This window comes from Rattus rattus, chromosome 12, assembly GCF_011064425.1.
Source record: "Rattus rattus isolate New Zealand chromosome 12, Rrattus_CSIRO_v1, whole genome shotgun sequence".
Taxonomy (NCBI): Eukaryota; Metazoa; Chordata; class Mammalia; order Rodentia; family Muridae; genus Rattus; species Rattus rattus.
In genome coordinates this window covers 69,481,649-69,504,187 of record NC_046165.1, presented here as the reverse complement: position 1 = coordinate 69,504,187, position 22,539 = coordinate 69,481,649, and the positions used below count along the sequence as shown (strand labels likewise).

The 22,539-nt window shown below is 52.9% G+C and overlaps 3 protein-coding genes and 1 long non-coding RNA gene across 14 annotated transcripts in view; 2 read left to right on the top strand and 2 right to left on the bottom strand.

Annotated features, from left to right (window-relative positions):
* Carmil3 (capping protein regulator and myosin 1 linker 3) overlaps nt 1-4,133 on the top strand; it is an 18,799-nt gene extending 14,666 nt beyond the window's left edge. For 3 of the 10 annotated variants that reach the window (XM_032917431.1, XM_032917439.1, XM_032917440.1), the window contains 6 exons: nt 874-940; nt 1,038-1,127; nt 2,576-2,718; nt 2,853-3,033; nt 3,193-3,312; nt 3,425-4,133. In XM_032917431.1, coding sequence (XP_032773322.1) covers nt 874-940; nt 1,038-1,127; nt 2,576-2,718; nt 2,853-3,033; nt 3,193-3,312; nt 3,425-3,453 — 630 coding nt within the window. In that variant the 3' untranslated portion in view covers nt 3,454-4,133. The remainder of the gene's footprint in view (nt 1-873; nt 941-1,037; nt 1,128-2,575; nt 2,719-2,852; nt 3,034-3,192; nt 3,313-3,424) is intronic. The other 7 variants (XM_032917437.1, XM_032917438.1, XM_032917436.1 and 4 more) reach the window with 7 other exon arrangements.
* LOC116913306 overlaps nt 1-7,394 on the bottom strand; it is a 12,484-nt gene extending 5,090 nt beyond the window's left edge. Inside the window, exon 1 of the long non-coding RNA XR_004389603.1 lies at nt 6,852-7,394. This is a non-coding gene — a long non-coding RNA (uncharacterized LOC116913306). The remainder of the gene's footprint in view (nt 1-6,851) is intronic.
* Cpne6 (copine 6) lies at nt 6,360-13,190 on the top strand. The gene is made up of 17 exons (XM_032917441.1): nt 6,360-6,483; nt 7,741-7,912; nt 8,280-8,459; nt 8,995-9,069; nt 9,212-9,286; nt 9,434-9,517; nt 9,608-9,697; nt 10,023-10,127; nt 10,347-10,433; nt 10,947-11,006; nt 11,254-11,387; nt 11,458-11,512; nt 11,591-11,642; nt 11,991-12,124; nt 12,262-12,498; nt 12,669-12,844; nt 12,979-13,190. The coding sequence occupies exons 2-16, from the start codon at nt 7,745-7,747 to the stop codon at nt 12,804-12,806; spliced, it is 1,674 nt and encodes a 557-aa protein (XP_032773332.1). The 5' UTR covers nt 6,360-6,483; nt 7,741-7,744; the 3' UTR covers nt 12,807-12,844; nt 12,979-13,190.
* A 2,850-nt stretch (nt 13,191-16,040) lies between these two features.
* Nrl (neural retina leucine zipper) lies at nt 16,041-18,042 on the bottom strand. 2 transcript variants are annotated; one of them, XM_032918111.1, is made up of 2 exons: nt 17,659-18,042; nt 16,041-16,633 (listed from the first exon to the last, which is right to left on the bottom strand). In XM_032918111.1, exons 1-2 carry the CDS (start codon nt 18,040-18,042, stop codon nt 16,301-16,303), a joined length of 717 nt encoding a protein of 238 aa, XP_032774002.1. In that variant the 3' UTR covers nt 16,041-16,300. The 2 variants fall into 2 exon arrangements, with proteins under 2 accessions (XP_032774002.1, XP_032774003.1); XM_032918112.1 differs by having other exon boundaries at nt 16,041-16,622; nt 17,966-18,042.
* Nucleotides 18,043-22,539: the final 4,497 nt, after the last annotated feature.

The window sequence follows — 22,539 nt, the reverse complement described above, 5'->3', positions numbered from 1 at the left end:
AAAGCAAATGTCTTTGCACATTGTTGACATGGAATCCAGGGCTCAGTTCTTTACCTATTTGAGCAGCGGTTCTCAACCTAAGGTTTAAGGACCCTTTCACAAGGTTGGGCCTAAAAACCTAAGGAAACACCAATAACAATATGATTCATAACAATAGCAAAATTACAGTCATGAAGTATCAACAAAAATCATTTTATGGTCTGAGGTCACCACAGCGTAGAGAACTGTATTAAAGGGTTGCAGTGTTGGGAAGGTAGAGAACCACTGTATTAGAACTTGTAAAACAGGGTCTTAAAGTACTTGCTTTCAGTGCTGTTTTCCAAACTTCTGTGGCTTGTGTTACAGCCATCATGACAAATTTTTACCTCGTGCATAAGCACCTAATTAAAATTTCCATAGTACTTTTATTTAAGTCAGTTTGCCTTTTCCAATTTAGTCTGGACCTATTCGTTCTCATCTTTATTAACCCTTTTTTTTTTTCCCGGAGCTGGGGACCGAACCCAGGGCCTTGCGCTTGCTAGGCAAGTGCTCTACCACTAAGCTAAATCCCCAACCCTTGTTCTCATCTTTAAAATGACAGGCACTGAGTTCGGTCCCCAGCTCTGAAAAAAAGAAAAAAAAAAATGACAGGCACTTTAAGGATTCATTTTTCTTCTAAAACATGTAACTATTAAGCTGGCAGTTCCTTCCCTGGTGTAAACTTTCTTATGCTCCCAAGGTAATACAGGCGCTACTCTTTGGAAACAAAATCTAACTAAGTATCTAGGGACTAGGAACCTGAGACTGACAGGAGCCTCTAAGGGAGCTGGTTGTCGGCAGCAGTCCCTCTGTGAAGGAGATCTTTCTCACAACCTGACTCAGCTGTGCTTTTAGGGCACCGACCCAGACCAGGAGGACAGCACCCAGGCTTGGCAGAAACGGCGCTCTTCGGATGATGCAGGTGAGGTGGCCACGCTCACTCCTTTAGCCCATCGATACCTCCTGATTTCCCCATCTCTTTCCCCCTTCTACTTCCCATCCTCTTCCCCCAACTCCAGGGCCTGGATCCTGGAAGCCACCACCACCCCCACAAAGCTCCAAGCCAAGCTTCAGCACCATGCGCCGAGCAGAGGCCACGTGGCACATAGGTACGCAAAGCCCCTTTCTTGGCCAACAGCGCCGATAGCTCGAAAGGATAAATGCCACGCACGGTCCCCTGCACTGGGGAATGCTCAGCCAAGGGGAGGTAGTGGGAAGTCAACGATGTGGATGTGTCTAAATATACATCCAAAAAAATGACAAACAACTTAATCCAAATCCAGGCTCTGCCGAGCACAGGTGGTTTCCCCAGGGTTAGGCAGACGAGAGAAGTGTTTTGTGGATGGTTCTGAAGAATTCTCTGAGACAGGTGGTACCCCTAGTCACTGCCAGCAGAGATGCCCTATAAAGCAATGCAGCTATGAAGAAGGCCTCGCCTTTACTGTAAAAGGGGGCGAGGCCAGCTGCCAGCAAATATCAGCTGGGTCAGGCCCTCTTCAAACACTGCGGCTCTGCGTATAACCCTGCGCTCATAGTTCTCAGAAAACCGTCCGGATGAATCATCACGGGCTCTGTCTTGGAGATCAGAGTCATGAGTCCCACTCAGCCACCTGTGACCCCAAGCCACTCACTTACTTCCTACCTTATGATTGGGTGGGGAACGGAAGGGAATTATTCTAAAGGTCACATTTCCCCCCTTCTGGGTTCGGAGGACCCTCAGCCTAAAGAAACCACTAAAGAAATGCTAGACAGCCCAGCATCAACACAAGTTCCCAAAGACCCTAGGATATGGCTCCTGGCAGCATCAAATCTCCCTGGAGACCCAGAACCGCACCAATTCCTACTCCTAGGCCAGGGCCTAGCAGGCAGGTCTGGTTTTCTCCCTGCTGTGAGCCCCCTAGCGCCCCCACTCCATTCCTTTCTGTCTTTTTCCCTCCCTGTCCTGTAGTGGCCAGTGAAAACCTTACCAGATCCACTCCATTCTCTAAGGCCAGCCAAGACTGGGGGCTGCTTTCCTGGTTTTCTGTCCCTGGCCCAGACTAGATGTAGTATCCAAAGAGGGACTTCATCTTTCATTTAGTAAACCATGAGGGCCAGGTACTGTACTATGCACTGAGGCACAGACACAGGACCTGACAGGTCCTATTCCTCTCTTGTGCTCCTGTGGCTTAAAGTCGCAGGGAAGCGTGATAAAGCACCTCTCCCTAAGGCTCCCACCGTCTAAATCAGACTTGCAGACAGTGCTGAAAAATTCCAGGCTGCAGCCTTGACAGGGCCCTAGGGCACTGCAGTCCTGACCAGACTGTTGGGCCTGTGAACCCAGGAGGCCTTTGATCCTGACTCTGCTCCAGCAGGAAAAAGACTGAGTCCTGCCAGGCCCAGGTGATGGCTGCAGGGCAGATCTGGGAAACAGCGGCTAGGACGGCTAGGATGTGTGAGGATAAAGTAGACAACAGAGATGCTGGAGCAAATGAGTTTGGATTGGGGAGAGTCCTGGCCTTGCAGGGCATCATGGGAAAAGTAAGAGGAGGGCTCTGAACAAATGCTATTTCTGTAGCTTCTCCTGTCTGCTACCCCCCAGCTGAGGAGAGTGCCCCCAACCACAGCTGCCAAAGCCCTAGCCCAGCTTCCCAGGATGGAGAAGAGGAAAAGGACGGAGCCTTATTCCCAGAGAGAATGGTCCCAGCTCGGAATGCCAAGGTGAAGTCCAGAAGAAGGACAGGGAGGGTGTTCTGAAGGAGCAAAGATACCAAAAGACCTAGGAATGGTGGGTGGGGACAGTCCTTTGAAAGAGTCAGAAACTGACTGACCCAACATCTTCCCTACTCTGCTAGCTACAGGAGCCCCCCATAGGTCCACGTCCCCCTAAGCCAGTGGCTGTGCCCAGGGGCCGTAGGGCCCCCCAGGTGCCAGGAGGCAGAGAAGAGGCTGAGAGCAGCAGTGCTGCCCCAGGAGCCAACAAGCCCCGGCTGAGACTGGGCTCACAGCAAGACCAAGAGGAGCCAGAAGGACAAGGTCAGCCACCTTCCTGAGTGGGGTGTGGAAGAACCCTGGGGGCTTTGGTGCCCACATCAGATTCCCTTGTGGACCTTAGGACAGGGAAAAACAACAGCCAGGAGTTGAAGCTTGCATGAGCACCCAATTCATGAACCCCTTTGCCATGACTAATTTCAGCACCCTCTGACCTGGGCCGTCGAACAGCTCCCCTGAAACCCAAGAGAACTCGGCGAGCACAGTCCTGTGACAAACTGGAACCTGATAGAAGACGGCCACCTGACCCTGCAGGTGTCTGTGGTGAGACAGGTCCCCTCCCTACTGATCTGTCAAACATGGCCCCTTCGAGCCCCAACATTGGACGGCTGGCTCTCTTTGCCCAGCAAACAGGGTTCCCTGAATTTGTCCCCAGCAGGAACCAGTGAACCAGGAACAGACTGACAGCTGCTGAACACCCTCCCCAGCCTTCCGCGACATGTGCCTCATAAGGACTCAGGCCCCACCCACCCCTGCTCGCCCATCCCTTGCCAGCCCTTGTCCTACAGGGCAGCACCACTAAGAAGGCATGGGGGAGCAGGAGTGGGGACTGGAAGGGAGGGAGTGACCTGAAGCAGGGAAGCTGTCACACCCGCCTGGAGCTTCCTCCACAGAGAGCTTTGGGCAGAGGCTGTCTCTTCCCTGGGGGGAGGGTGAACCTCCGCCCCTCTATGCCCAGGGGCTCTCTCCCCACTTGTATAGAATTAAAAAGAAAATCACTGTCTGCCTCTGGTCTCTGCTGTTCAGCCCTTGCTCCCACCTCACCCCCTTCCCATGAGCCCCCGGGGTTTGGCCACAGTTGGGGAAAGTAGAGAACAGCTCACGCATCTGAATCTGGGGTTCCGAGAGAAGACGGGATAGCAGAACTGCTGACAAAGAATGACAGGTCACGGGTTACTGCAGAACCAAGGCTGTCGAAGAGGCGAATGTGACGGGAAAACACAGTGGTTTTCTGGCTTTGGGGGATGGTGATAGGATTAGAAGACTCCAGTCATTGCACCAGGGAAGCCTGTGTGCACACGTGTGTCCATGTGTATACCTGCGTTCACACATATGTTCACTGACATATTAAATGCTGTATATTATCCTCTGGGTACCCTTTTCAACATTTTGTGTTCTGTATATGTATGTGAGCACATGTGTCACAGCACGCATGTGGAGGTCAGAGGACAACTTGTGGGAGTCAGTTCTCTCTGTCTACCATGGGGGTCCCCAGGATCAAACTCAGTCTCTCAGGCTTAGTAGCAGTCACTTCCTTTTCCTACTGAGATATCTCCATGGTCCATGGCTCTCCTTTTAGATATAGATATAGATATAGATATAGGTATAGGTATGTGTATGTGTGTATGTATGTATGTATGTATGTATGTATGTTTTCCCTGAATGTGTATGTATGCATGCCTGGTCTCTGTGGAGGCTAAACAAGGGCATCAAATCATCTAGAACTGAGGTTACAGATGGTTGTGAGGCACTGTTTTCACCGCGTTGGAAATCCAACCCTGCAAGGGCAACAAGTGCTCTAAACCCCCAAGCCATCTCTGCAGCCCCCTGTGGGTATTACTTTTTAAAACCCTTTCCTTTTGTTTTATGTGTATGGGTATTGTGCCTGTATATACGTCTGGGCATGCAGTGCCCACAGAGGCAAAAAGAGGTCATCGGCTCCCCTCAGACTGGAGTTACAAGTGGTTGTGAGCAGCCATGTGGGCGGTGGGAATTGATCCCGGGTTCTGGAAGAACAACCAGCCCTCTTACCTGCTGAGCCCTCTCTCCAGCCCTGCCTGTGGAGACTCCTCATAATCAAAAGTCTCAACAATGGAGTAGCTTATACAGAACAGGTCTCTACAACATGAAAAGAAAATACGACGTTTATGTTAACCGTTTCTGGTTTGGACTAACAAATACGATCTTAAAAGTCGGGGCTGGGGTTGGGATTTAGTTCAGTGGTAGAGCGCTTGCCTAGGAAGCGAAAGGCCCCTGGGTTCTCCCCAGCTAAAAAAAAGAACCAAAAAAAAAAAAAAAAAAAAAAGTCGGGGGCTAGGGGTTGGGGATTTAGCTCAGTGGTAGAGCGCTTGCCTCACAAGGCCCTGGGTTGGTCCCCAGCAAAAAAAAAAAAAAGTCCTCCTCCAAGCCTCTTCCGACATCCTGGATGCCTTCCTCGGTGTTCCAGATTGAACCTTTATCTGCTCGCTATGCCTCCCATTCACCCTGAGCCTAATGCATTCACATTATCAAATCTCTGTGTAGGTCCTTCTATTTCCTATGTCTCTGCCTCCTCAGGGACAGGAGCTGCCCTGACTAGCCCCAGTGCCTGGCCCAGTAGTATTAACTACTACTCGGGAGGTAGTTAATAAATCGTTTCTACCTTAGTAGATAAGCAGTTTAAGGGCCGGGGATGGAAGGCATTCCTGTGAACACATTCAAGTACTCACCCAATCACTACGCCCGAATGTCTCCCCGGTGGCGTTAGCAGTCCAGAAACTTCTCAGTTCCCCTGGCCTCACTGAGAATGAGTAACTTCTATTTCCTCAAGCTTTGTGCCTGGCCCAGCCCCTCCCACAAAGATGTGGCCATAAGGGTTGGATTGGGGGTGGGGGAGCGGGGGACCATTAGGTCAATCATGGCGATGTCCAGTCAATACTCGGGCTATATGCCTAGCATGGCCATCGTGTTCCTGTTCCCCGTTTCCCTACAGAAGGGTAGCTCGGAAGCTGGATGTCGGTCACTTTGGTGGGGTTCGGCATGATGGCTTCTGAGGAATGTACGGATATCCTCAACATTCTGTTGTACCCCAGGTTAGTGAGAGTAGGTGTCTGTGTGGATGTCACAAGCACAGCCTAGTGTTCTTTTCTGTGTAGCTACAAATATCCTTAACAAGTGTAGTGCTGTAAAGTGCTGCGAGAACGTTTCCCAGTGTGCAGCAGTGGGGCTATAACTGTCATGGTGTCACCGTGAGTTTACGTACTGGCGCCTGCAAGTGTCAAGATATGTGTGAGTCTGTAAGTCGTGGGTGCCGCGCGTGTGGCATCCTTCCTCCGTGTGGCTGTGTGTGTGTGTGTGTGTGTGTGTGTGTGTGTGTGTGTGTGCCACTGCAATGTGTGTGTGTTTCTGTGATGCTGAGTGTGGGTGTGATGGGAAGGAGAAGATGTGTGTCACTGTGTCTGCAGGGGGTCCTGCCTTGGGCCTGCCCCCAGCCCGCCCTCCTCCCTGGTTCTGTGGCTCCCTCCCAGGCAGTGTCCCTGCCCCTCCCCTCTCCTCCCTCCCAACCAGTCTGTGCAGGGGGGGGAGCTGGTGCTGCGGCCCCCCTCCTCCCCATCCAGGCCCCATAAATAGCAGCAGAGCGGAGCGGGAGCTGGCGCCAGCGGCTGGAGCAGCGAGGAAGTCAGGGGCCGGGCTGGAGACGAGAGAGGAGAGAAGAGACCCCCACTAAGAGCCCAGGTGAGCCCACCCATCCTTCCTAACCCAGCCTGAGTCCTGCCTTCCCTGGCCCAGTCTCCATAACAACATCTCCTCTAGCTCTCAGAGAAGTCACCAGCCAACCGGACCGGTCCCCTCTCCGCCACACGCCCCTGCCTTCCTCATGGGCTCCCTGTGGACTGAGACTTGTAGCTGGAAGGCACTGAGAGCCCCAGCCCAGACCCTCCCTCACATTTCTATAAAGCTATATCATCCTCATCGGGAGGCTGGTAACAAGCCAGGGAACAGTCCCGGTCCTGACAGAGACACAGGACTGTCACACCCTCCTGGAGATGGACGCAGGACACAGGGGGACAGACAGAGGGTGGGGCACACCAGTGGACACTCACTCAGGAAGCATGGCATGGATCAGATAGCTTCACCCTGAGGTCTGGACAGGCACAGAGAGATGGGCTGTCCAGCCATGAACTCGGGCCGGCGTACCCCTGTCTGCTGCTGCCTGAGGCTTGGTGACTCTGCTGGGGGAGGGTGCTGTGCATGCATCCCACAGGCAGCATGGTGGGGGCCATGGCTCCCCCAAAACCCTGTCGCTAAGAGACAGTGCCTGTGTTGCCAAGAAGTGTGAGAACAGGGGAAGTGGGAAGGACAGCAAGCTTGTCAAACCCCTGAGGAGCTTACGACAGAGCCCTAGTCCTAACTGTGTCCCCAAGCCCACCACGGCACTCTCCCATCAGCCAACCAGACAGTGAGTAGGGGGTTCTAAGACAACAGGACAGTTTTGCACAGACCCTTCCACTGCCGACCTGTCTCCTCCTGTCCACTGCAGACTCCTTCCCTGAGACCCACCCTCTTCAGACCTCCAGGGGCATCTCCACCCTCTTCCCCACCCCTTTGCCCCAGTTCAGTTCCCTGGTGCCAAGACTGAGTGCAGCGCTGGCTCATATACCAGTCGGGAAGTAGCAGAAGGTGCTGAGACAGCAGTAAGCGGAAATCAATCGATGGCCTAGGAGCCGAGACTGCCAGGAACCCACTTCTATCCCAGCCCTCCAGCTTTTCCAGCCTCATCCATGACACCTAGGCTGGCAGAGTGACAGAGACACGAGACTCTGGACTCCTGTTCTTTGCTGCTTAGATTGCCAAGGAAATCAAACATGGCAGGGGAAGTAGGTTACCGTTAGGACCCCAGGGCCTCAGGAAGAAGAGCAGCAGGCAGGTCCAGAACCCCCAAGAGACAAACTCTTCCTTTCTGTGTCCAGACTGTCTGTTCTTTCCCCACAGTGCCATGTCGGACCCAGAGATGGGATGGGTGCCTGAGCCCCCAGCCATGACCCTCGGAGCCTCTCGAGTAGAGCTGCGGGTGTCCTGCCACGGCCTCCTGGACCGGGACACCCTCACAAAACCGCATCCATGTGTGCTACTCAAACTCTATTCTGATGAGCAGTGGGTGGAGGTGAGGGCAGCATGGTGGGGGTTTCCTTGACTAACCTTCATTAAACCTGAGGAGGAAGGAGGGTTAGTGAGAGTAAGGCAAGCCTCCCGGGGAATGTGAGGATTCCAAAGCACCTTTTCTACCTGTGTGGATAACCTCGAACATCAACACGCCATCATTGTGATAAGCCCACACTGTTTTAGCCAGAAGTTCACAGACTCCTAGAGGGCTAGGGCCAGCAGTACCCCAAATTCGGAAGTCAGCTAAGAAAGAAAGAAACTAATTGCTAGGGACTAAGGAATCCTAGGAGAGCTCAGGCACCGAGGGAAGTACAGGACCGGGACAAGTGGCCTCAGTTGCCAGAGGATCCTTATCCCTGCCGCTGCAGGTGGAACGCACAGAGGTTCTTCGCTCCTGTTCAAGCCCCGTCTTCTCCCGGGTGCTGGCCATTGAATACTTTTTTGAAGAGAAGCAGCCTTTGCAATTCCACGTGTTCGATGCTGAGGATGGAGCCACCAGCCCCAGCAGCGACACCTTCCTCGGGTCCACAGAGTGCACACTGGGCCAGGTCTGCATTCCAGCTCAGTCCCTACATCGGCATCTAGCTGGCCAACAGCAAGCATCTGCCTCCAGAGCCAAACTAAGAGGAAGGAGCTCTTTCTGAGCCTGGATCCCTTCCTTCCATCCATGGGACGTGTACCCTAGGACAAGATACTTAGCCTACTTTCCCCATCTGAAGAGGGGGGCAGGTGTATTCCTTTCGTTGTTATTGTCCTTGTTGTATTTGGTGCTGGGGATTGAATTCATGGCTAAGCAGGAATTCTGCCACTGAACTACACTCCCCTCCCCAGCACTCCTGTCTTCAGGCTGCTATAGAAATTGAATCCACTGGGGTTGGGGATTTAACTCAGTGGTAGAGCGCTTGCCTAGCAAGCGCAAGGCCCTGGGTTCGGTCCCCAGCTCCAAAAAAAAAAAAAAGAAAAGAAAAAAAGAAATTGAATCCACCCTAACCCAATCATAGGGCCAACCTTCTGGACACGTATATCCTTGGCCGGAGCAGATGCATGCATTACAGACAGACTCCTCTCTACCTCTGTCTTTAGATCGTGTCACAAACCAAGGTTACTAAACCATTGCTGCTGAAGAATGGGAAGACGGCGGGCAAGTCCACTATCACGGTAAGCAAAGTCACTCTTGGGCCAAGGGTCAGTGTCCCCATATGGACATCCATTGTGATACTGTGCTCATGATAACCTTCATTTATGGGAAGCATATATGGCGGGGGCAGGGGGGATTCTTAATCCTGTGTCCCTTTTACAGATCGTGGCTGAGGAGGTATCCGGTACCAACGACTATGTACAACTTACCTTCAGAGCCCACAAGCTGGATAACAAGGTGGGAACCCCAGAGCCCATACCCGCCCATGCCCCACTAGAGATCCATAGGCTTCCCGCCACAGACAGACCCCAGAGCCCCAGGCCAGTTCTCCTCTCCGTGTAAGATCACGCCAGACTCACAAGCCCTTTCCCCCCGCCTCTCCAGGATCTGTTCAGCAAGTCTGACCCCTTCATGGAGATCTATAAGACCAATGGAGACCAGAGTGACCAGTTGGTCTGGAGGACTGAGGTGGGTGCACAGGGATATGGGGTAAAAGATGAGCAGATTACAGTAAGAACCCTAGACATGTGGTGACAAGGTCCCTGGTGCCTCTCAAAGGTGGTGAAAAACAATTTGAACCCCAGCTGGGAGCCATTCCGCCTGTCCTTGCATTCTCTGTGCAGCTGTGACATCCACAGGCCGCTCAAGGTAAAGCCCCTTGGAGCATCAAGTCTGCTGTGGGAGACCTTCCCCGGAGTACAGCAAGCCCCCTCCCTCTCCCTCGTGTGATAAGTACTCATCTCTGTGGGATAAATAGCAGCTCTATGTTGTTTCCCACAGAGGTACCTTCCTCTGGGGCGGAACCCTCTACCACATCGAGCTAGAGAGTAAAGCTTAGCAGGTGACGTCTGTGTAGCTTAGGGACTTCTACTGAAACCTAGATACTGTGAGGCCCCTACTACCCTGTCAGACCCCTCGGAAACACTACAGAGAGCGTGGCTGACCCTGGCCCATGCCCTCCCTCTCCCTTCAGTTCCTGGTATATGACTATGATTCGAGTGGAAAGCACGATTTCATCGGCGAGTTCACCAGCACGTTCCAGGAAATGCAGGAAGGGACCGCAAACCCCGGGCAGGAGGTGCCAGAGACCCCATCCTAACCCCAGGACCCCAGGGGAAATCCTGAGGGGGGTGGCCAACCACCTCACTCTAGGTGACTGGAGATAGAAAGGGTGAAAAGTGCCCAGGCTTGGCAGAAGGACAGGGTCATGAGGCTCTCCCCCTGGGAGCATCGGCAGGGAGGGGCGAGAAGGTCTATTTGATGGACGTCTGACTCTGTGCTGGGTGGGGGTGTCTAGATGCAGTGGGACTGTATCAACCCCAAGTACCGAGACAAGAAGAAGAATTACAAGAGCTCAGGCACGGTCGTGCTGGCCCAGTGCACCGTAAGTCACAGTTCACAGTTCAGGTGTCCTCTGCCCCTGCACTGCCTCAACCTCAGCTCCTTGCTTGCTTGCTTTTTAATTTTTTTAAATTTATATTTATGTATTGGGGGGTGCACTTGGGAGGACCCAGTGCCACAGAGCACATGTGAAGGTCAGAGAATGACTTTTGGGAGTCAGTCCTCTCCTTCCACCATATTGGTTCCAGGGATCAAACCCAGGCTTCAGGCTTGGCAGCAAGCACCTTTACCCACAGAGCCATTTCTCCAGCCATTTCCTTTTTTATGTGTGCGTGTGTGTGCGCGCGTGCGCGTGTGCCTGTGCGTGTGTGTGTGTCCGTCCGTCTGTCCATCCTCTCTTGCTTTAAAGACCCGCTCTGGGAATTGTGAACCCTTGTTCCATCCCTTCCCCCAGCAGCAACCTTTAAAACTCTCCCCTTTCCCCGCCGAAGCCTTGCCAAAGCTCCCACCTGAAAGCATCCTCTCACCGGCCTCATTATCTTCTCCCGTCTGCCAGGTGGAAAAAGTACATACCTTCCTGGATTATATCATGGGAGGCTGCCAGATCAGCTTCACGGTAAAGACCCCGGGGGACGGCCCAAGAAAAGGGGGCGGGGCTAAGTCCTTGCAAATGGAAGGAAGCCGGAGTCTCGCTTCTCTTAACCGGCACCCCATGTACTTTGCATCCAACACCCTACTCCACGCTGAGGCTGCCTCTGGGCTTCCCCAGACTCACCTTGGTCCTTTCAACAACCTCTGTCTCTGGCCTAGCCTGCCTGCTGGCTCTTATGGCTGCAGCAGGTCCCGTCCCTACCTTCCCTCAGGTGGCTATCGACTTCACAGCCTCCAATGGGGACCCAAGGAGCAGCCAATCCCTGCACTGCCTCAGCCCCCGACAGCCCAACCACTACCTGCAGGCCTTGCGCACAGTGGGAGGCATCTGCCAGGACTATGACAGGTAACGTGGTGAGGGTAGGGTCAGGAAGGGAGGCTTGCACTGGGAGACCACAGCCTTTTCTCCTCTCCAGTGATAAGCGGTTCCCAGCTTTTGGCTTCGGAGCTCGAATCCCCCCAAACTTTGAGGTAGGCTGGGTACAAGAGACAGGAGGCCTGCAGGGGAGACGTGGAGGACACCCCTTTACCGTTCCCTTACTCTGACAGGTCTCCCACGACTTTGCTATCAACTTTGACCCAGAAAATCCTGAATGTGAAGGTAAGCTGGGACAGTCCCACCAACCCGCACCACCACAGAGGCTGGACTTCTCAACAGTACCACAGGCTCTGCTCCCTGACCTGTCCCTCCTCCCATCCAAAACTGTCTTCATTTGGAAAGAGTTCCAGCCCTGTGATCCAGCATCCATCTGTCCACTTACTTCTCCCAACCCCAGGGACCATCTGACACTCTCTCTCTTAGTGAGAGCTCTCTCTCTCTCTCTCTCTCTCTCTCTCTCTCTCTCTCTCCTCCTCTCTCTCTGGGAGCCATCAAGCCTAGAACAGAAATTACCATTCTGCTGTGTCTGGAGTGCTCTCTGCCAGCTTCATCACTTTTCTGTGCCCACAGAGATCTCAGGGGTCATAGCCTCCTACCGCCGCTGCTTGCCTCAGATCCAGCTCTATGGTCCTACCAACGTGGCCCCCATCATCAACCGTGTGGCTGAGCCAGCCCAGCGGGAGCAGAGCACTGGCCAAGCCACGGTGAGGAGGAAACACAGACAGCCAGGGGCCACCCTGTGTGTCTTCGGATAGCGCCAGGGTCAGGACCTGGGTTTGGAAAGATTGCCAATGCTCCTTCACGCAGAAGCAACCCATGTTCCCCCTCTGCTTGCCCTCAGAAGTATTCGGTTCTGCTGGTGCTCACTGACGGTGTGGTGAGTGACATGGCCGAGACCCGAACAGCCATTGTGCGAGCCTCGCGCCTGCCCATGTCCATCATCATCGTGGGCGTGGGCAATGCTGACTTCTCTGACATGCGGCTACTGGACGGAGACGATGGTCCCCTGCGTTGCCCAAAGGGGGTGCCTGCAGCCCGTGACATCGTCCAGTTTGTGCCCTTCAGGGACTTCAAGGATGTGAGTATTCCGTAGTCTCTCCCAGGGCTTCTCGACAACTCGTGGCGCCCAAATCTGTCTTTGTCATCCAAAGGTCACTGGAATCCAGCATGCCTGAAGTCCCACTGCCTGCTCATTTGACCCAGATGACCTCATTCTCCTGCTCCTAACCAATCGCCTTTCCTTCCCAGGCTGCCCCCTCAGCGCTAGCTAAGTGTGTCCTGGCAGAGGTGCCACGGCAGGTGGTAGAGTACTATGCCAGCCAAGGTATCAGCCCAGGGGCTCCCAGGCCCTCCACGCCAGCCGTGACTCCCAGCCCCAGCCCATGACTGCCTCTCGACATAACCAACACCCCCTCAGTCTCTCAGTGAGTTCTGGGGGACTAAAGGGGTGGACACAAAAGGGGTTCAAAACAGAGCTTCTGAATAACCCATCTTGGCAGGTGTAATGTTGTTGTTGTTGCTGCTGTTGTTGTTGTTCCTACTTTCCTACTCCTCTCAGGTGCCCGTGCTGACCCTTGTGATTCCAATGACCAGTGTCTCTGCCTTTTGGACCAGTGGTGCCCTGCGGGTCCTGGAAGTGAGTGGTGGGCCCTGTTCCCATCTCTCCAAGCCCGATATCCCTCAACTCTAAGGACCCTCAACAACTTCCTCCAGTGATTGTGACTCTATGGATGTAAATAAAGGGAAGCCCCCCAAGTACTCCAGCCTCTACCCATCATGCCTCAGATGTCCTTTGGACAGTCCATCACTCCCACATACACCATAGAAAATGGGGGCCAACCTCTTTCCAGATCTGAGCCACACCTCCCCAGCAGGCTGTTGTCTCTGCAGCCTCACCCCAACTGTGTGCCGGTGGATCCGGGGCCCTACCCTCACCTCCCCAGCCCAGGGGGTCTAAACACCATGTGTGTTGATGGCAGGAGATGGGGGAGGGTAATGAGGGGCTGTCGAGAGGGTAGGCTGATGCTTTCTTAGAGCTGTCTCCAGAGAGGCCCCGCTGAGTATCCCAGGGGCTGAACCCCAGCCCCCACACAGCTGTGGGGCAGGCCATGAAGAGACTGTGGGGAAGCGAAGGGGTGTGACAGATCTACTGGTGAATTAGGAGCACAGAGAGGGTCTCGGGTCTGGAAGGCCTGATCTTTCTGGGTGAGTCTTCATGCACCCGACCTTCTGTGGGTGCGGCCTGAGGTTTCAGGAAGTCCACTTGGGCACTCGTACGGATGGCATCAGCACCAGCATCGAGGCCTGTTCTTTAGCACACAGCACTCTCGGCGTCTTTAAATGTGTGTACTGTGGTAGCAAATCATAACACAGTCTCCCTGGTTTTCTGGCCAAGCGAGGAGGGCTTGACTTTGACCTCTCCAAGGTCAGAAAAGAGCCAGAGCCAGAGCTGCCCAGCCGCAGCACGGCAGCCTTCCTCACGCCATCATGAAACCTTTGCTTGAGCGGCTACATAGGGCCTAGATGTGCCACCTTGACACCAGGCCTGTGTTACTGAGGTCAGGTTTGTGGGCATCAGTGTGCGAGGATAGTCTCTGCCATTGTGTGCAGTCACGCACATAAGAAAGGGATGGGAGAGAATCGGTGTGTCCGATCGAAGCCCCAAGGGACAGACAAGGGCGCGACAGAAATTCAGAGTGAGGGGAAAGTGTCGTGCCACATGCCTGTGATTCCAGCACTCAGAAAGTAGAAGCATGGCCAGGCGTGGTGGTGTACACTTTTAATCCAGCACACAAGACAGAGGTAGGTAGATCTCTATGAGTTCAAGGCCAGCCTGATCTACAAGTGAGTTCCAGGCCAGAGAGAACTATACAGTGGGACGCCATCTCACACACACACACACACACACACACACACACACACACACACACACACACACATATCCTGAGTTTGAGGCTAGCCTGTGCTAACAAAGTGAGACCCTGGATGGGTTCCCTGTGCCTCACACTCTCCCTTCAATGATGAATGTAAAAGAGGAAGATGCTTCACGCCCTCATTAGAGAAGAACCCACACCAGAGAGAAAGGGTCAAAGGTAAGGAAGGGAAAGAAAAGTGCAGGGGCCTGGAGGAAAGGACTCCTGTTCCGGTCTCCTGTGAGAGGATGAGCTAGGCTAGAGGAGGGGAAAGAGGGAACAAGAAATGCGATGGGAAGAGAAGAGACAGCTGGTCAGGGGGTGGGGAGTGGGGGCAGAAAGGAAGAAAGACATATGGGAGCCACTTCCCCCACACAGGGCTGTTTCTCCCGTTTATTGTGCCCCTTAGAGGACAGATGACAGTGGCTGATGAGGTGGATACTCCCAGCTCAAAGCTTCTGCTCTGCCCAAAGGCCCTCCCCATATGTTGCTGAATTGGAGGGCTGGGTTACCATGGCAACTGTGAGACCTGGAGGACAGCTACAGACAGGCATAGCTGGGGCCACTGCTGCTCCTGGGTTTTGGTTGTGGTAGTGACTGTGGTGGGCGGTAAGGCTCCATCTGGACCTCCGTCTCCACCTCCTCCAATCCACTTTCATTGGCCTTCTAGAACTGAGATGTACACCGCTCGGCTCCAAAACAGGTCTCTCTCTGCACAGATTAGGCAAGCAATCTACTGCTGAGTTACAACAGCAGACCCCTCTCCCCGAAAAAAACCTTCTCCCCCTCCCTCATTTTCCCATCTCCCTCTCAGAGCAAAACACACAAACGGTTACCTGAAGCAGGGATATAGAGTTACCTCTTTAAAGTGCAAGAACACCTAGCCAATAACATTAGTTTTTCTTGGACTTGAGGTTTAATTCACAAAAGTCACAGTCTCTCAGCTCCTGGTTAGTTATCCTGTGAGGTGTCACTCCAGCTCTAAGAGGCAGGAGGTAACAAGAGCACCCTCTGCAGTTTGGAGGCCAAGGACACCTAGCAGGGGACCACTTAGAGCCTAGGCAAGGGAGAGTTCCCAAGCAGCCATGCCTAAGTCACAGCCTGGAAGCTGGGGCAGCAGAACAGGATGTCCCTTTGGTACAGTCATCTTGGGCCCTCTTGGGGAGACCATTAGACGGGCCAAAACTAGAACAGTGTTGGAAGCCATCCAGTCCGAGTGGAAGAAACCTTATGGCAGTCGCTTTGCTCAAGGTGACAGACAGACAGCCTGTGACACAGTTGAGACTAGTGCCCAGTTCGCCAGGCTCCCATCCAGGACACTTGTTCTGCTGCTTTGGACTCTAAAGGCCACTGAGTGGAGCAGAGAAAAGCATTTCCAGATGAACTATTACTGTTTGTTTAGGGGAATTGAAATCTTGACAAATCCAGGAGTCGTAAAACGGGGAGTTCAGAGATTTGGTGAAAATGCAGCTTCATTGTTAATTACAGCATCAGTGCATTACGGGTTGAAAACCTTGAATTAAAAACTATACCGAGAGGGGAGCTGCACCCCTCTTCCTCCTCTCCCTCCTCTCCCTCCTCCTCTTCCTCCTCCTCTCCTCCTCCTCTTCCTCCTCCTCCCCTCCTCCTCCTCCTCCTCCTCCTCCTCCTCCTCCTCCTCCTCCTCCTCTTCCCATTCAGCATGCTGCCTACCCTTCCCCCACACCTCCACCCTCAGTACAGGCACTAGCCCCTACAGAATTCAGTACCCTAAATCATGAAGAGTCGTGACCTGCAAAAGGGAAGGGGACTCGTCTCCAGCAAAGGACCAGCATCTAACTTCTGGCATGCCACGAGGGTCAGAAGTTTGGGGATGTTTGTATGGACATACAGGACCACAGGTAGCGATTTGGTTAGTGGCCTTCCTCTCCTGTACCATGGCCATCAACCCAGCCACTTGCCAAACCGCCACCCCACTCCCCTAGTGGCTCAGAGGAAGAGGTGTGTGTGGTCGTCGGACCCAGGGCCACCGGAAGTCAGCCGGTCACAGCGGGCCTTGTAGAGGTCGCGCTCTCGAGCCAGGCGGGCCACCTCCGCCCGTAGGGCATCCAGCTGTGCGGCCAGGCGGGCGCGCTCGGCCTCCAGCCCGCGCCGCTGCTGCAGCCGCTTGGAGCGACAGGCCTGCGCGTAGCCGCGGTTCTTGAGCGTGCGGCGCCTCTGCTTCAGCCGCAGAGCCTCGTCGCGCCCGCAGCCCCGCAGCTGCCGGTTCAACTCGCGCACCGACATCGAGACCAGCGCGGCGTCTGAAAATCTCTCGGGCAACTGCAGAGAAACAGTGCAGGGTCCAGGTTGATGCGGGTGTCACCCGGCTAGACACTCGGGTCCCCATGACAGTCAGGGAGCCCTCCAGGCTCCACCTTCACCTGCTATATGCTCGCTCTTCCTGCAGACCCCACCCCAGGTTCTGACACCCTTGGACCACGGGGCTACGCTGCCACTCCCATCCTCCATCCCTCATCCCCAAGGCTCCCGCGCCCCTGGGTCCTTCAGCAAGTGTCGCAGTGTGGGCTCTGCCCCTCCTCTCTCTGGCGAGCCAATCGTGTCTCTGGACACTGCGTACCCTTCAGCTGTCTGCAGTGTCCCGGACCCGCGCCCAGACAGATCCCGCCCTTGCCACACAGACACGTCTCCTTGTCCTGAACAACACAACCCGGTGACCCTCAAGGATTTGGATTACATCCTAAAGCCTTCAACACCCCCATCTGTGTCTATAATTAATAGGATGATTCCCAATCCTATCTGAGAAGGTTAGGCGCTGGGGAAAACACGGAGCCTTTGAAAAAGCCAACCTCAACCACGGCCTTTACCGTTAGGTTCCACACATCGTTTTTTTTCTTTTTGCTTCCACATAATCGCCCCATCCCCCACCGCCGCCGCCATCACGCTCTTAAATTCCGAACCCTTTTCCCTCCCAAAGCCCTTCGAATCATTTTGCTTTGTTTTATTTTTTGACCTGGCCTCACTCTGTAGTCATGGTTGGCCTGGAACACTATTTAGACAAGGCTGGCTCTGAACTCACAGAAACCTTCCTGTGTCAGCCTCCCAAATGCTGGAACTAAAAGTTGTGAACCACATTTCTCCACCTCCTCCTAATCTTGTCTCTCTGTCCTCCATGATTCAACCGTTTCCAGCCATTTTGAAAAAGTGATCTAGTTTCTCTGATTTTTCTCAAGGACCTTGTTCTCTCTCTCTTTCCAGTCCATAATTCTCTTCAGGAATTCTCCCTCTCTTGACTGGCCTTCTTCCTTAGGTCTTCCTCCCCTCGGACTAACCTTCTGGTCACTCACCTGCACATTCGGGGCTCCTGTCTCTCCTGGGCTCCCTGAATAGTAGCCATGAGGCCCTTCTACAGAGACCGGGCCCTGGCTCTGCAGTAGTTCCACAGCCTCATCAGGACTCAGCCCCAGAACCTCATCGGCCCCCAACTGCTGCTGCAGGGTGGCCAGCCAGTAGAGCTCCTCCAGGCCTGCGGGCCTAGGGGCCTCGCCGTTGCCCACCATGCCTGGCTCACTGAAGGTGGGTGAGGGAGGCACTGAACTGTACGGTGTAGAGCCCAGTGAGGCCGTGGGGACTCCGGACCGGCCCTCAGAGGGCTCCCGCTTTATTTCAAACTTCATCAAGTCAAAGTCATTAACATATTCCATAGCCAAGGGACTGGGGGGAAGAGCCATTCTGGGACTGAGCAGAGAGAGAGGTGCTCCTGCAAGAAAGAGGAAAAGTGTGGACCGCTTAGAGGCTGCCTCCCATCCCTTTCCGTCCCTTTCACTGTGACTCCGGGGACCCAAGTGCCCTGAAACTACAGCCCTGGGATTCCGGAGTAATGAAGCAGCCCTGCTTCCCTGAACAGCTACTTCCAGGCAGCTCCCCGTGGGCAACAAAAACCTGCAGGCCTGAAGGACAGAATGACAGCACAGTCTTTAGTGTGTGGGATCCATAAAAAAAACAACGGCAACATGGTAGTGTTCCCAACCCTGCTGCTGGGACACGCCAAGAAGCGCTGTCATCTCCAGAGGCACCTTTCCATCTACAAGCAATTAAAGTTTGTACTTAATTAACTGTGGCGCTCTCTCTCTCTCTCTCTCTCTTTCTCTCTCTCTCTCTCTCTCTCTCTGTGGGGGGGGTGGGTGCCTGTGCACGTGCGTGTGCACATGTGTGTGCGTGTGCGTGCGTGTGTGTGCGTGTGCGTGCGTGTGTTACAACAATGGATAGACACTGTGCTGTGAATTTGAGGATATGAGGATATTGTGCTGTTATCTTTACCTCTCGAAGCCTTCAGGAGAGTGTCCGTTACACGTTTGTTCTATGGGTTAGTCAAGAGACAAATCTCTTCTAAAGAGACTTTCCATGGGAAAAGAAAGGTTCTAGGAAGAGCGGGACCGGGTGACCACTCTCTCTCTCTTCTTGAGAGCACTCTCTCCGAAGAGAAGCGTGGAGACTTATCATCTTTAACTTAGCACCTGCCATGGTGAGTCTAAGCAGATGGCCTTGGCTATCTGATCATTCTGTTCACCGCGGGCTTTGAAAACTCCCCCAAAGTGCTCTGTGGAAGACTAGCTCTGAGAAGTACCCTAAAAGGAGAGGCCTACACTCATAATTCTGATAAAGGTTGCCTCAGCCTCATCTTTTGCAGAGGCACAAGCACAAAAGCATATTACCCCCAAGAAGCCCTTGAGCAAGCCATGACCCAGCAGAGTGCACGCAATCTTCAACACTAAGGAACTCTCTCACCAGCCAAGGAACACACGCTCACCTCGGGCTAACTTATCTCACTACTTTGCACTTCCCAGTCTGGCAGGCCCTTCTCCAGCCCAGCTCCCGATGCCGAGAGACACACCCACCCCCAGAAGGAGAAGTTCCAGGAGTCTTCTCCCCCAGCACTTGGACTCCGGGTGCCTCAAGAGTCCCCGTTTAATTCGACCGCATCTCAGACTTCCACACTTTGACCAGAAAGTTATAAGAGGACAGGGCTGATGGAAGGAACTAGTCACTGGCCGGAAAGGAGATGGTGAGACACTGGTGGAGGTGTACTGGGAGACTGGGAGATGGTAAACCATAAGGCTGGGAAGGCAGCTTATCTCTCTGATACGATAGCATCCAGAGTAGGAATGGGGCAGGGTGCAGAAGAGCGAGAAGTCTACGTAAGATACACAGCAGAGAGCACACTGAAGAGATCAGGGGAGGGGCTCTACATGACAGGCCTAGCACCCACGAGGGTCACCAGACATACTCACTTTCAGAATGGCAGAGACCTTGTAGTCACCGTCAGAACCAGAACTGCACAGCTCCCCCAGAGACTAGGCACTCCATAGAGCAGGGTCTGGTGTCCCTGTATTCGGAACAAGGGGGCTGTGGGCACAGAGCCCAAAGGGCACTCTTAAAGGACTAGTTCTCTGAGATCATCTGTGGTCCTCAAGCCTCATCCAATGAGATAAGGGGCTTATTTGCATATCTCATTGGCCTGGAGCAGGGACGCAGAAGATAGTGAAGGACAGGTGCTACCAGTTCTCCAAAAAGGAAAACATGGCATCTTCCCCAGAAAAGCTTCCTATCCGTGGTCTTGCTTATGTGTGTGTGCTTGGTTTCCAGTATAGACAGCCATGCTGGCCCCAAGCATCTCCCCTCCATGTGAACACAACTCTCAGCCCAGTCACTCTGGTACAGATCTAGACAAACTATCTATGCGAGGCGTTTACACTTTCCCAGCCCATTCCCAGCCAGCTTGTTAGGGCTGCTTTTTTTTTTTTTTTTTTTCTTTTTTTTTTTTTTTTTCTTCTTCTTTCTTTCTTTCTTTCTTTCTTTCTTTCTTTCGAGCTGAGGACCCAACCCAGGGCCTTTGCGCCATAGGCAAGCGCCTACCACTGAGCTAAATCCCCAACCCCAGGGTTGCTTCTTTTTTTAACCATCCTCATATTTCAGCCCCTGCCCCACCTTCGCCCTGGCTGGCCTTATTCCTCACAGAGTCACTGAATTAGAAAGATAAGCAATGAAGAAACTCACTCTTAAGAATACCTCATCCCGAAGACAAGCAGCCCAGCTTGAGAGAAGAAAACAGAAAAAGCTGAGACCCGAACTCTGGTCCTTCCTCCAGAGACCAAAAGAGACTGACACACTTCCGAAGAGAGTCACACGACTGTGACTGCCCTCATGAGCCCTGTGACTGCCTTCCTCTCACCTTTTCCCTGCGTGTGCCTCAGTCCCTCTCTCCTCCTTGCACTCATTTTCAGACGGCTGGGGTGTGACCTACATTTTCAGCCTAATCCCCTGACGCCTCTTAGAGCTGTCACCCCCTAGTAGGAGCCGGAGCAGGATACTAGGACTTAGCCAAGGAGATGTTTAAACCTGCCTGAAGCTGTTTAAATAGGGGCTGTACTAGATAAACTCCCGAAGTTAAAGGGTATTCCCTGCCTGCTGGGGACTCCCAGAAACAGTTAATAGGTCTTCTTTCCCAATGCAGAGGAAGGTCTGGGCTCTGTCAGCCCCAAGAGTCCTCGGTTATATCAATTAACCAGACTTATATGTTAGGGAAGAGCTGGCAGATGCAGATAAGACTATGGTTTCCATAGTTCCAAGTTCCCTTGGGAACTTGAGGAAACAAATTCTCTTGCTTTACCTCAAACTCACAGAATCAGACACTTAGTAGGTAAGGTATAGACATCTGTGGTTTAATAAGCCCTTTCAACAGTTCTGCACACACTAATGTTTGAGAGCCACTGGGCCCAGATACCTACCTATTCAATCCATCTTATCTCTTGTGTGTGTGTGTGTGTGTGTGTGTGTGTGTGTGTGTGTGTGTGTGTGTGTGTATGAGTGTGTGTGTGTGTGTGTGTGTGTGTATGGTGTGTGTGTTTGTGTGTGTGGGTGTGTGTGTGAGTGTGTGTGTGTGAATGTGTGTGTGAGTGTGTGTGTATATGTGTGTGTGAGTGTGTGTGAGTGTGAATGTCAGTGTGCGTGTGAGTGTGTGTGCACGCACGTGTGTGTGTGTGTGAGTACACCCCCTCCAATCACTGCTATGGTTCGGTATATTTAAAAGGTTCATTTATTTATTTTATGTAGATGAGTACACTGTAGCTGTCTTCAGACACACCAGAAGAGGGCATCAGATCTTATTATAGATGGTTGTGAGCCACCATGTGGTTGCTGGGAATTGAACTCAGGACCTCTGGAAGAGCAGTCAGTGCTCTTAACCACTAAGCCATCTCTCAGGCCCCCGGTTCGGTATATTTTTAAAGGTTAGTTTCCACTGAGAGATGAGTAGATGAGAGAGAAACCACTAGCCCAAAGAAGTCTCTCCTTTGACTTTTCTCAGGGACGTGGCCACAACAACAGAAACTGGCGAACACTAACACAATTGCTCCAATGAATACCTGAAGTAATCAACTTAATCGGAGAGAGCTTTGCTTCGGTTTGCTGCCTTGGAGATGCTAGCCAGTGAGCAGTTGGCCCTATCATTTGCCTGTAGTGAGGCAAGCTGTCATGGCACAGACACACCTGAAAGCTACTCACTGTATCACTAGGACAAGGAAAGGGGAGGGGGTAGGCCCCTGCTTCCCTCAGGGTAAACCCCAGTGGCCAGGGAGGGGATAGGGCCCTGCTTCCCTCTTCCAATAAGGACACATTTTGAACACAAGTGCCTTTGGAGGACATTGGTTTGGTTTGGTTTGGTTTGGTTTAGTTTAGTTTGGTTTGGTTTAGTTGTCAAGTCGGGGTTTTTCTGTGTAGCCCTGTCTGTCCTGGAATTCACTTTGTAAACCAGGCTGGCTTTGAACTCATAGATACACCTCCCTCTGCCTTCCTAGTGCAGGGCATAAAGGGATGCACCACCAGGCCCAGCTTTGGAGTACATTTGAAATCTAAGCAATTCTTTCCACACATTAGAAGGCCTAGGCCAGATATCACAACTCCCCCATCCCTAGGTCTCTTTTATGAAATATTTTATCAAATAGAAATGTTACTCTTCACCAGGCTCCATTGCTTGTTTTCTTAGAAGAAGCAGAAAATTTAAGGCCAGGAACCAGCCACAAAAAGGAAATAGGGATGTTGAAAGAGAGGAAGCCCCCGCGTACATCCTGGTGGAATGAGACCAGGAAAGAGATCCTAGAGCTTCCCAAAAGGAGAAAGGTTGGCAGCACTGAGAGTAGCCCCTTCCATGCCTGCTCTGACCTAACCAG